Source organism: Protopterus annectens, chromosome 10.part0 (genome assembly GCF_019279795.1).
Source record: "Protopterus annectens isolate FY-2018-M chromosome 10.part0, PAN1.0, whole genome shotgun sequence".
Classification (NCBI taxonomy): domain Eukaryota; kingdom Metazoa; phylum Chordata; order Ceratodontiformes; family Protopteridae; genus Protopterus; species Protopterus annectens.
In genome coordinates, this window is record NC_056744.1 from 1,398,687,943 (window position 1) to 1,398,701,533 (window position 13,591).

Genomic DNA, 13,591 nt, shown 5'->3' on the forward strand with positions numbered 1-13,591 from the left:
TTTTCTGAAAAGGATGCACCATTGTTACAGGAAAAAAGAAAAATGACATTGTAATAGAATGGTCATACACTGAAGTATATGAATAAGAAATATTAAAATGTGATACATATCTATTTACAGTATAATGTTCAAATGAATCTGTCCCAAAAGAAGCGAGTATTTTGCTTTTGAAAATGGTGAGGTGGGTAACATTTATACAATCATTTTTTTAGCCTTATTCATAGTTTTCTATGTATGTATGTCATGGGGTCTGATTTTCTGTAGACTACTGCTCAGTCAGAAGGAAAAGCTGAAGGAGATGATAGCTCAGGGTTTATCTCCAGTTTTAAAAAAATAAGATTTCAAATGTTATTAAGACGTGGGAAGTGAGTTCACCCTTTTTTGCATGTTTCTGTTTATCCATGTCTGTTCAGATAATGTCCCATCTGTCTGACCTAACTTACAATAAAGTGGTGATCATCTTTCAGCTCCCTTGAACTTTCACATCTGCTATGACTACAGAGCTGATCATCATTCTGTGTGTTATAAGCTGCTTCTGTACCAAATAACCTAATGAGCAGCCTTACGTTTGAATAAGGAGTTAGTTATGGACAACCCATGAGTAACCCAGAAGTCCAATACCAGCTCACTATGCACAGGCTCAGATCAGGGAATCTGTTCCTCCCAGTCCCATTCCTCCAAATATTGTTACTATTCCTTATGCAAACACTGAAGTCTCCAGAATTACAGAATCATCAGATGGTACCCTCAAGAGCAACATTCCTACAATCTTTAGGAAAGCAAAACAATCCAAATTGGTAAGTATTTTGTCACAGCGTTCTCCTTTCTGCAACTTTCAATAAGAGTGGGATAACCGAGTCATCTACTTGTTCAAAAGTTAACTGAATGGCATCCAGGCAGGTGCATGTAAGTATCTTTTTTGTTTCTGTGTGTATGAAGATGTCTGGCCTATTCTCATTCTCTGCTATAGACTTTATTCAGTTGATGGATGCAAGGGAGTCAAATGGGTGTTAGGCTCAGAATGTACTCCTAAGTGACACACGACAATCCACTGCTCATGCACTGCATTAGCTTCTGACAATGTAAAGACTGAAAAGTCACTTAATTACATGTGTTTAGGATGTGCAAGGAAACTCGAGCACCAAGAAAACACACACACACACACACACACACACACACACACACACACACACACACACACACACACACACACACACACACACACACACACATAGGATTTGTAGACTCCTCTGCACAGAAGGACTCCAACCTGGGAAACAAAATGGAAAATGAAGATCTGTTGAACAGCAATGCTAACTGCTGAATCACTGTGACAAATTAAAAGTTAAGCAATTCACAGAAGCTGGATAAAAGTGAGAGCGTACAGAAAAACACTATTTTACTATTAAAGCAGATAATATAAGTTACAAAACAGATCTGCAGTTCGTTTAAGCACTTTCTTGCTGTCTGTCTGTCTGGTGCAAATGTTTTACCAGTATGCTGGCCATAAAATGGCAGGCATAAAACACAAGTTTGTGAACACTAATGACCTAAGTCTGCAGACATGATGCTACTGGCTGCTACTGATGAGTGCCCAGAAAAGAACAAGAGAACACAAAGTGAGATCAGATAGACATCTCAGGTAAGCAACAGTTGTTTTGACAGTTGCATTCTTAAGCATTTGCATTTTGCATAATTTTCATGGTTTTCTTAATTTCAAGAAAACAAACACATGGGATATTTACTTACAGTAACAGTAAATCCTTGGAAGTTGTGCTCTTACTATGTCTGCTCATTTCATTTCCTGTAATATCTAATATTCAAGTACTTGAAAGCCACCTTGTCAAAGAATTTAAATGCCATGACATTTCCAAGTTAACCCCTCTCCATAGAATGAGAAATTGTAAACGTAACTGAAATGGATACTGCCTGCCGTGAGCAGCAAGAAACAATACAGAAGAAATGCTACCACTCTGGATCCAGTGACAATGATGCTACCCTGCATAAAAGATGAAGAAACAATGATGAGTGAAACAGAATATCCCGTCATTTTCTACAATCTGCTGCCTGGGATTTTTTTCTTCACATGTGAAGAGCTTTGAGGACTTGAATATATTCTGTGAAATATTAACTGCCTTTCTTAGCTTACAAACTTAATGGCAGGGAATAAGAAAAGGGGTTACTTTATATAAATTAGGAAAAAGACTTTTTATAGAACTTTACAAACATGTACAGAGCTTCCCAAAAACTTCTTGGACATTTCAGCTATAATGAATAAAGAGGTGAGATATTCTAACTTTATGCCAGTTACATAACGTCTGTGCACCAACTGGCAGTACGATAAGGAACAGCATGGTGGCAACTTAAAGAGATGTCGATTTTCTGCAATTTCAGTCTTTCAGTGCACTAAATATTTAATTTTTATAGAAATAATATACTTTCTTAAGAAAGACAAGTAACCAATGGGAATTTATATAATGAATGTGTTTGTCAGTTTTCAGAAAAGAAAATTGAGAAAAGATTCTAGTGTTGACGAAGAATTACGTACATGAGAGTAAATTCACTGTAGGAGTTATTCTGCAGAAATAAGAAAAACAAAGTCTAAAAGAAATGAACATTATCTTCAGAGAACATTACAATGTACATGATACTGCTGCTACACCACTCTCTGAATGTTTAATACATGTTTATAAAAAGGAAGCACTACTGGGCTACAAAAGAAGCTATCCTAGCATCTTTACTTAAAATGGTGGAAATGAGAAATAGCCAGAGAAATCATACACCATTTACCCTAAATTCTACAAATGAAAATTAGTATAAGCTCCTGTCTCCTGTAATTACCAGTTCACCAGGCCCTATACTGGAAATTAAATCTTTGTAATGGGGACAAACGTAATACCTTATTAAAGAGAAAACTCTAAGCAACATGGAGACAGGCTTTCCCATTACCTGCTGCACTGCTCCGTGTCTTGAAAAAAAAAATCTATGGAGATAGTATTCTGGTACAAAAATAGTAACAGATGTTTATTTTTAGAGAAGCCCTTTTGTCCTTGTGAAGAGTTCTTCAGAAGGAATGACAATTTTGTCTAAGGCAAACTGATTTAAGGAAAACAGCTGAGAGTTAATTTAGCTGAATGACGATTAGGTTGAAATTCAATTTTACTGCACACATGGACTAGCTGCACTTTATTTATATAATACAGAAGTAGGAATATATAGATGTATATGGAAAAGCTTTAGCAGTTGCTTCTGGTTACCTACAGATAATCACAGATGATGCAGTTTATACACGTGAGTTGTCACTAATTCCCTAAGTATGGTATTTCACTTTTCTCTGCAGTTGTGTGACCATGGAGTTAGTACATTTAAGTAAGGTGGGTGTGTGGATGCAGTTGTCCCCCCAAAAAACACTGTTTTTTTTTAAAACTGTTCCCATTGTGTTTTTGACTGTATCCTATTTTTGTTATTTTGCATTAGATTAAATTAACCAATTTACCTATAACCCTCTAACTACAAAGTCAGACAACCAAAAAGAAAAGAGAAAACAGCAAACATGCAAACTTAAATATGCTGCTACAACATGACGGTGAGTACTTGCAAGGTAGAAATGATGCTCTGGACTAAATTAACCTGTAACTTCTACTATCTCAAGATCATAAATCATTCCAGCAGTTGTGATTTATCCAAATGTGCATTAGATGAAGTGAACAGGAACCATATGTATGCAAAGAGTGAGAGAGAGAGTGAGAGAGAGAGAGAGGCCCCTGTGAAGTTATACAAAAAAACAAATAAACAGGGCTGCACGTGTACACTGCAGAGATGACTAGACTTCAGCTATGTTTGTTCTGTGAGTCACCTCTTTGATAATTTCTACATCTGATCTTTCCGCCACTAGATCATATTCGCCCCCTGCATTTCTGCTCCTCTCATGAACTCCAGTAGTCTATAAAATACGTGTTAAGAGTTAAAACCATGGGCATCCCACTGAACACATTATGTTCAGAAAATCTAAGATGAAGTTTATAGAAAAATATAAGCAAAAGTTGAGGGAAAAGGCTGCTTTATGAGGTAGCCAGATGATTGTTCTAGCTACCATACAAAACTGATCAAATTTACCTTTGTTCAGAGATCATATTGCAGAAATGTAGGCATTATGGGATCTCTGTTTAGACCACTGTGCACTAAACTGGGAAGTTCCTTCTTTCCTCACTGCTATATGATTATGGAGATAAATTATGTAAATAAGGGAGGGTTCTCAACATTGTGGGGTACAGGCAGTTGTGTGCAGGTTGTCCTTTAGAGATTTGTGTTCTTAATCGGTAATAATGGAGCTGGTCTACATACTATCTTGCTTACATTATTCATAAAGGATATGTTTCATAGTTGTATCTTAACAGCATCTGCAAACTAATATCCTTGCATCACTCTGAATGCTTAGTATTATTTCATAGTTTGTTCTTTACCATGATCATATGGTGGAGACAGCCATATTAATGTGATACTCCATTCCACTTTAGGCTGTTTCCAATAATGCTCTGCAGTATAATGATTTGTCCCTCCTTTTCTTTGAAATTTCACATAATACTTCCTAAGAAGAGCTGCTCCTAAGAAGAGCTGCTGTGTGTCTTCCTATTGCACAGCTAATTCATTGCGAGTTAGATCTAGGTATCCATCACTTACAGTTGTCATAGTTTAATACTTATCCTGCACAAAGCTACGAGAGGGAAGAAATGGTAGTTAGAGGAGAAATGGAGGGCTAATTACACCTAGTGAAGTATTACTATCTGAGCAGTATCTAACCAGGTTAGTGGAAACTAGACAAACACTGCAGCAAATGAGGAAAATAATGCCTTACATTGTCTGTGATGATGCATTCATAAGATGAAATAACTGATCAGGAAGGTACATCATGAATTAATATGACATGCACTTGCTCCATGAATATAGAATAGTACATAGTCATGTGGTCACTTACAAGAGTCTTCATTGAGCTTCACTTTCTTGCTTTCACTTCCAAGATTCATTAACAGTACATTGTCATATGACCTAATAGAGTTACACACGCACTGTTTTAAAATGAAGACTCCTTACCTGAATGGTGACCATTGCTATTTTCAGGATCTGCAGCCCTAGTTTCCATGGTTTTCGACCTCTGGCCCTAAATTTTTCACAGGGATTCATAAAAAAGAATTTCAGTTTTCTTCTAAGCTGATCCTCCTCTAGCTGATCTTCAAGTGCAGAAGTAGAAGTGTCCTTGAAGATGTGAGGTGTCTCGTCATCTTTGGAGCTGTTTATAATTAGCTCAGAGTCCTCCATTCCTGAAACAAAGTTGCAGTGTTAGCGAATTACGTATTCAGGTTCATATACTGCAAAGTTATCTACTAATGGTGTTAAAACTATTATGTGTGAGATCATTAACATTGGGTTAAACACTGCATGGCTGCAAACACTACAGTTTAATGGGTATTATAAATAAATGGAAAAAACTCTGATTATCACAGAATTTTCTTAATTAAATACATTGAATATATATCTTATGCTCATCCATAATTAGACATACTGTTCTGTAACAGTTAAATACAAAGTTCACTGCTTACAGAGTTATGCATCAGAAATTAATATTTTGAAAATCACAGTATGACAGTTCAACTGTTCTAATAAAGCATTCACATATAAACTCGCCAGCGAATTAATAGGTTCTATAGTAGAAGGACTTCAAACTTCATATTTCAGCTAAAATTGCTTTTGTGCATTATGTTGACTGACTAACAGTGGCTAATGTAATGTGCTGTGCTTTGCTTAATTCATGGATTGGCACTAAATGTAGTTGTATATCATAATGTTAAGCAGGGGGGCTGGGATGATAAAAGAGAACAGAGGGGCTGGGATGACAAAAGAGAAACACTTTATATATGGCTAAACAGGGCATATAAGTGCATCAGGCATCTGGCTGAACACAGCTTTCCCCAGCTACTATATATGCAGCCAGCCCACATGGAGTCCTAATCTGTGTACGTAAGGAATACCTGGCATGGATGTACTATGTATTAAAGCAAACAGGTACAGTACATCAGTATCAGCCAATCTGTATGGCAACATGGGACATGCCATCCTTACTAATTGCTGCAACTACTTTATGTAATACACAGCACTATACATGCAGGTGATACATGCCAGATCTAAGGGTAAAAAATGAAATGTACAATACATTTCCATGCTGAACACATTCATCACCATCATCAACCTGCCTTTTCCCATTTTTCTACATGGAGTTGGCCTGCAACTTGAACTGTCACCACCTCCCTCAATTCAGTGCTACTCTCTTACCTTTTATAAGAATCATGCCTGACTGTTGCAGGTCTCTTACACAATCCACCCATCCTTGCTCGGCATCCTCATGTCCTCTTGTCTTCTGCCTGTATCTCCAAAATCCTCTTCAACAAATTGTTTTCTGCTTTCCTAAGCATGCCTGAACCACCGTAATCTGTTATCTCTGATCTTCTCAACAACTGGAAATACTTTGGTCTCTGCTCTGATGTCATCATTTCTTTATAGTGTACATCCTACCACCCGTCACAGGCACTACATCTCCATCAATTCTACCTTTCTCGATTGCTCTGCTTACACTGCCCAAGTTTCTGTACCAAACAGAAATACTGGTTGCACCATTGTTTTGAAAACCTGACTTTTCAGCTTCTTTGGAATTCTTTTACACACTACCCCTGAAACTGTGTGCCACATGGCTGCAGACTCTCTGAGTCTAGCTTTGACCTCCACATTCAGACTTCCCTTCTCTTCAACCACCCCTCCCAAATGCTTGAAACCGTTAACCTGTTCCGCTATTTTCCCCTAACATCTCAATTTTCAGCCTTTTCTGATTTCTCTCATTTGCTGGCATGACAATTGTCTTGTCTATACTCAGTTACATTCCATGTGCCTTCAGTTTTGCATTCCATTCTTCAATCATTTGCAGTAATTCCTGTTCAGAGCCTGCTTATAATGTCACATCATCTGCATACAGCAACTCTGTTGGTCTGTCCTCTTTCACCTGTTTGCTAATGTTGATGATTTCCAGTATGAACAGCTGTGGGATCAAAGATGAGCCCTGATGCACACCTTATCTTACTGGAAAACCCCTGTGTGTCCAAACACTGTTCATACTTGTAACACTGGGTCCTTGTACATAGCCTACATTAATTCTACCAACGTTTCTGAGACTTCAAACCATTGCAGGACTGTTCAAATCAGGTTTCTTGCAACCTTGTCTTATCCTTTCACCTTGTCTAGAAATGTCCAGTCTGACTCTTTCTTCATCTCTAGCTTTTTTTCCACTATCTGTCGCACTGTAAACATTGAGTTGGTCATGCTGCATCCTGATCTGAATCTGAACTGTAAATGTCCCTTCTTATTTGCTATTATTCTGTGTATTCATTTTTCAATCACTTTATGCAGCACTTTCATGCAGTATGATAGGAGTATGATAGCTTTATACTACCCACAGTTGGGAATATTCTCTTTGTTGTTGTACAGTGACACCAGGATGCTTATTCTCCAGTCACCAGGGATGCACCTTTCTCTCCATACTGCTACAAGGTACCCTCAGGAGACATTTCTCCCCTAAATCATGACAAATCTCTGTACCCTGATAAATATATCAAAACCTAAGTATATGAGATTTTGGAGACATAAATTGAAAGGTGAATACTTAACACAGCACACAGTGATTGAAATTGTAGATTCATTTAAGGACCTAGGTATATGGGTAGATCCAGCTTTGAGTTTTTCTAATCATATCAACCAATTGGGTAATGATAATTATACAATTATAGGCTGTATTAAAAGAGTTATAAAGTCCAGGAAATCATAAATGATGAAGTCATTGTTTGTTAGTTACATTAGACCAAACTTGAGTATGGAGTAGCAATACAGAAGAAAACAAGCATGAGTAAACCTGAAAGAGTACAGCAGAAATATACTAAAAGCATCCATGGGTGTGAAAAATTTAAGTTTCTATGAAAGACTAAAATATTTGAAATTTTTTCAGGGCTTCATACAGACATTTAAGAGGAGACCTTATTTAGGTATATAAGGGCTACCTCTGGGAATGTTTGGGGTTATCAAAAAGTACTGAAGAATCATCAGACAACCTTTGTAAAAGATTCTGGAAGAATGAGAAGTGTATTAATTGGTTCTCTGGAAGAGCAGCTGATGCATGGAATAGATTACCAAATTACATTAAAGTAAGCACTAGTTTAGACAGCCTGGACATTTATTATGGGAACAGCTATGTTGGTATACTGGCAGGCTTGATGGGTGCTAATGCCCATGCTTGAAACATCTGTATGTATATATGTTTATAGGTTCATAGATTAGTACTAGGCTAACTGTCCTTGTGAGTCATTTTAAGCCTAGCAAATTATCCCCTTGTGAGACTCAAACCCTGCACTTTGTATTTGTAAGGCAAACACCTTAACCATTAGGCCAACCTCCCAACCCCCTGTGTGTTATGTATGTATGCAAGCACTTACTCATGGTTTAAAACTGAAATGGATCAATGTGAAGCTGAAGCGTCTGTACCCTCTCTGGTTAATATGGCCACCACAGTTTTCTTCCCAGATGCTGGTGCTTCTGCTGCTTTTCAAAATCCTGTTAAACAAAACCTTCTAGATCTTTATCACTTTTCCCTCTTAGCTTACAAACTTCCACAGGAATATCATCTGTTCCCAAGGACTTCCCTGTTGATTAATTAAACATCAACATTTTTATCTCATTTCTTGCAATCTAAGCTATTGTTGAAGCTCGTATTCTTCTAACCTTGGCATAATTAAGTCTTCCACAAATATTTCCATTTGTGCTTCTTTGGTTTCCACGTTCCTCTGCTTTGTGCACATTTTCATAAAATTTCCAAAAACATCTTTAATACCTGTACAAGATCTCTGATTTTTTTGTTGCAGGCTCACTAAGTTTGGCAACAACTCATTCCCCTTTCTCTTGCCTAAGATGCTGTGTTAAAAGATTTTGACATTGGAATTGCTTTTTTTTGGTTTTTTTTTGTTCTCTCCAGTTGTTAAAAAAATAGTTGCTTTACAGCAACCTTTGTAAACTCATGCATATTATCCAGGTCTATTTTAGAAGACCGAATGTTTAGGTGATCGAACACCTAAACATCGATCTTCTAATATCAAAATAAAAAAACAGTGAACGGCCGATTTAACGCAGGGAAAGATTTCCCTTGTCCGTTCGCCGGAGTTTGCTATTTCCCTACTGTTGAGCGATCTTGGATTTGGTATATTTAATTAGGGGGGTGTGGGGGGCACAGCCTCCCACATTGGGGGAAGTGGGGGGCAAAGCCCCCCACTTAATTTAGATGTAAAGTAATGATGTTAAGTTGTCAATCTCGCCTTCATTCTTGCTTGATGGGTTCGGAGCCGATCCTCGGCTCCGACTCGGCACTTGCTTTAGCTCGAGAACTCCTTTTACCAGCTCGAGGCAGCCCCATATCCCATGATGCAAGGCAGGAAGTACCCAGATCTCGTTTGCCGCTTCGCTTGGGAGGTCTTCTCTTTACCAGCTCCTGGTAAGTAGTTCACATTTGTGATATTTCAAGCCCCTTTTAGTTTAAAACTAATTTTTTGATAGTTTAATTTTAATTCTACCCTTTTCTGACAGAAATCCCTGTCTCTTTTAAATTTTTGTTAGTCAATTTTCCCTATCCCATCCTTGGTGTTTTTTATAAAATACCTCTTGGTATTTGTTTAATTTAATTTTGACTGGTGTGTCTGTGTGTGTTGAGTTTAGGCACCATGTCTAAGGAGAGGGTTTCAGGTTTTAAGAAGTGTGACTCGTGCTGTCAGAAGATGTCTCTGACAGACGGTCACACTTCTTGCCTGTACTGTTTGGGCCCTCTTCACCTGCAGGACTCCTGTGCTATTTGTCACTCCTTCAGCCAGAGAGTCCTGCAGGAGAGACGCAACAAGTTGATTCTCAGGGGTCTTCTTAAGCCGGAGGGCTCTCCGGCTAAGTCGGCTCCACAAAAATCAACAAAAACTGCCAAGGCCCAGGCTTCTGTTTCTAAGCCTGCGGCCTCGGCTCCGACTCGTATTGAGTCGAGATCGGCTCCGGCTGGAGCCGATTCTGGATCCACTAAGCTTTCGGCGCCGATGGCTATCGGTGCCGAATCTGTGTTGACCACTTCGATGTCGGCTCCGATCGGCTCCGACACCCATGTGGCGCAGGCATCGGTGTCGGCTCCGATCGGCTCCGACACCGTTACTTTGGTGGCTGTATCGGCTCTGGCTGGAGCCGATACATCGAGACGTTCTGTCGGCTCCGAGAAGTCGGTGCCGACAGGATCAGTAGTATCGGCTCCGATGGCCCATTCCAGGAAGAGGTCGAGGTCTCCTTCCTTGGAGCCGATACTTTCAGCTCGGCCGCCTCTTCTATCGAACGGAGCCATCGGAGCCGATCTTCAAGGTCATCCAGGTTGTCAGATCATGACCTAGAGAGAGTGGTCAGTAGATTACTCAAGTCACAGGTACTGGCCCAAATGTTGCACAGTCCGTCTCAGCAGACGACTGTTGGTCCACACCCGTTACAGTTCCTCCTTCAACTCTACCCCAGAGTTTGGAGTTGGAGTCTTCGGGCATGGTTACTGCTACGGCTGGAGGCGGATACCCCTTCTGTTCCTTCAGCCCCTACTCTTATCTCCTCTTCCTTAGAGGGATTCGGTGGTCGGGCTTCCATGGTCTCCTCCGAGGGTGAGTGGCATCGACCCTTGTCCGAGCCCGCTCTTCCCCTTGGAGCCTCGGCCTTGGTGAGCTCGGCTCCGACATCTGCCTCGGAGACTTCCCTTTCGGTGGTTCCTGGAGTTCCTAGCTCTTGGAGCGGGTTCTCTCGGACCTGCCTGGGAGGGGAGCATTCGAGGTGATGAAGAGTGTACTGGCCACTAGTATCAGTCAGCAGTCTGTTCCCGTAGCTCCTCCCTCTATGGTACCTGTTGACATCTCTGCCACTTCTCTTGCTACAGGACCCAGAGATCCTCCGCCTCAGGTTTCCCCATTGGGAATTTCCCCTCTTCCGAGGATTCTCCTGATGTTTGGGAGATCCTCCTAAGAAGAGGACTTGTAAGAGGAAGCATGTAGACTCCCCGAGTCTGTCACTTGGATACTGACTTTGATGAGTCAGATGGATCCCTAGATCCCCTCTGAGGATGTCTCCTTTTCAGACATCCTAGAACTTCTCAAACAGAGGAAACTGGCCCACCAACAATCCCTCTGAGGATGAGTCAGTATACCTAGAGGCGTTTGGATCTCGGCCCTCCACCTCCTGGGTGTCTCCGCCTTCGACCCCTTATGCAGGTTATTGCACGAAAGGCGTGGACAGCTCCTGACTCTGTAGAGCCAGTCCCTAGGAGGCCTTCTAAATTTATCACTGCCCCTAGTGACAAACAATTCCTAACCAAGGGTGTCCCGCTGATGCCATGGTGGTGGCTGCGGCCACCAAAAAGGAACTTGCAGATCCTTCCGTGCCCGTCCATCCTCCTAATAAGGACTCTAGGACCATGGATAGGTACGGCAAGCGGATGTTTTCCTCAGCGACCTTTGCTATGCGTTGCTGAATTATCTTTGTCACTTCACCAGACTCCAGAGAGATATCCTGAAGGAGCTGGGAGAAGTAGTTCAGGATCCTACAGCTGCAGGGGCTCAAGAAAAGATTGCTTCGCAGCTAGGAACCCTCAATTCCATTGCTAACTCCTCCATGCGGCTAATATCTTATGCTGCGGATGGAGCGAGTAGAGCCGCAGGCACAGGTGTGGCTCTTAGGCGCCAAGCCTGGATGCGGCTATGTGATTTTGGATCTCTTTAAGGCGTCCTTCACAAATTCTCCCTTTGATGGGTCAGCTTTGTTTGGCCCTCAGGTGAAGGAGACCTTGACCAGGTGTGAGCAGGACGGCAAGACTCTTTCTGCTGTTGGAGTCCGGTTTTCCACCCCTTCTAGGCCTTATCCCAAAGGACAGAAAGGTGGGAAAATGTGGTTCCGTAAATCCCAAGGAGTCACGCCGGATTCACGTGGTCAGTTTACCCCTAGAGGCAGAGGGGTAACAACAACAGGCGCCGCTCTAGAGGCAGAGGGGTCCGAAGAACCAGGGAAACAGGGAGCCTCTCTCTGATAAGCCCTTTCAGCATCCCTGAGGTGTTGCCCGGCTGTCCCTCCTTGGAGGCAGTCGGGGGAAGATTATCACTGTACCCAGAAGCCTGGCATTCCCTCACTCAAGACAGATGGGTACAGTCAATCATATCCAAGGGTTACATAATTCCTTTCGAGGAAAGTCCTTCCCCTCAAGTTCCCTTCCAGATGTACCACCGGTCTAAGGGACATTGCAGAGTTAGAAATCGCAAAACTACTGCAAAAAGAGCCATTCAGCCAGTTACAATAGACCATTCAGAGCCGGAATCTACTCAAGGTTCTTTTGGTCCCCAAAAGACGGAGACTGGAGACCAATATTGGATCTCAGCAGACTCAACAAGTCTGTCAGGAAGACAAGATTCGAATGGTCACTCTTCAGTCAATTCTGCCCTTCTTACAGAAGGACAACTGGATGTGCTCAATAGATCTTCAGGATGCGTACTATCACATCAAAATTCACAGACGCTCCAGGAGATTTCTCCGCTTCGGCTGGGGTCCAGTCATTTCCAGTTCAGAGCCCTGCCCTTTGGTCTCACTACAGCCCCAGAGTGTTCACCAAATGCATGGCAGTGGTCACGGCTCACCTGAGACGTCGAGGATTCCAGGTGTTTCCGTATCTCGACGACTGGCTCCTGTCAGCCACCACCAGGCATCAGCTTATACAAGCCAGGGATTACACAATAGACCTTTGTTCTCATTTGGGCATCTCAGACAACTTGAAAAGTCATCCTTATCGCCCTGCCAGTCTATTACCTTCATAGGCGCAAACTTAAACACTGTTCGGATGTCAGCTACCCTTACAGAACAAAGAGTTTCAGACATTCAGACTCATGTCAGGATCATTCTGGCCAGCAAGAAAGTACAGGCCAGAATGGTTCTAAAGGTATTAGGTCTCATGGCTGCGGCCATTACTCTTCTTCCCCTGGCTCGATTCTACATGCGCCTCCTTCAGTGGATGCTGTTCACGCAGTGGTCATACCAACAACTCCCAATGCGTCACCAGATTCTGGTGACACAAACATGCAAAGAACATCTTGCTTGGTGGATCACATCGTCTCAGGTTCACCAAGGCAGGTGCTTTGTACCTCCGTCCCGATAGCCACTGACACCACGGGTGCCTCCCTGATCGGGTGGGGGTCATTATCAGGGCAGGATGGTTCATGGGACGTGGCAACCGTTCGAGTACCATCTGCACATAAATGTCCTGGAGATGAGAGCAGTGCTTTTAACGTTGCAAGCCCTCAACGACTTTCTTCCTGTAGGGACAATTGCAGTCCACACAGACAACATGTCTGTAGTTTGGTATATCAACAAACAGGGCGGAACCAAGTCCTACCCCTTGTGTCGAGAAGCGCTCAGACTTTGGCAATGGGCGATCTCCTCTCATCGGTTTCTGGTAGCAACG

The 13,591-nt window shown here is 41.8% G+C and overlaps 1 protein-coding gene across 1 annotated transcript in view; it reads right to left on the reverse strand.

Annotated features, from left to right (window-relative positions):
* MCOLN3 (mucolipin TRP cation channel 3) overlaps nt 1-13,591 on the reverse strand; it is a 1,554,854-nt gene that overhangs the window by 996,083 nt on the left and 545,180 nt on the right. The window contains exon 3 of the mRNA XM_044086032.1: nt 5,092-5,318. Coding sequence (XP_043941967.1) covers nt 5,092-5,316 — 225 coding nt within the window. The 5' untranslated portion in view covers nt 5,317-5,318. The remainder of the gene's footprint in view (nt 1-5,091; nt 5,319-13,591) is intronic.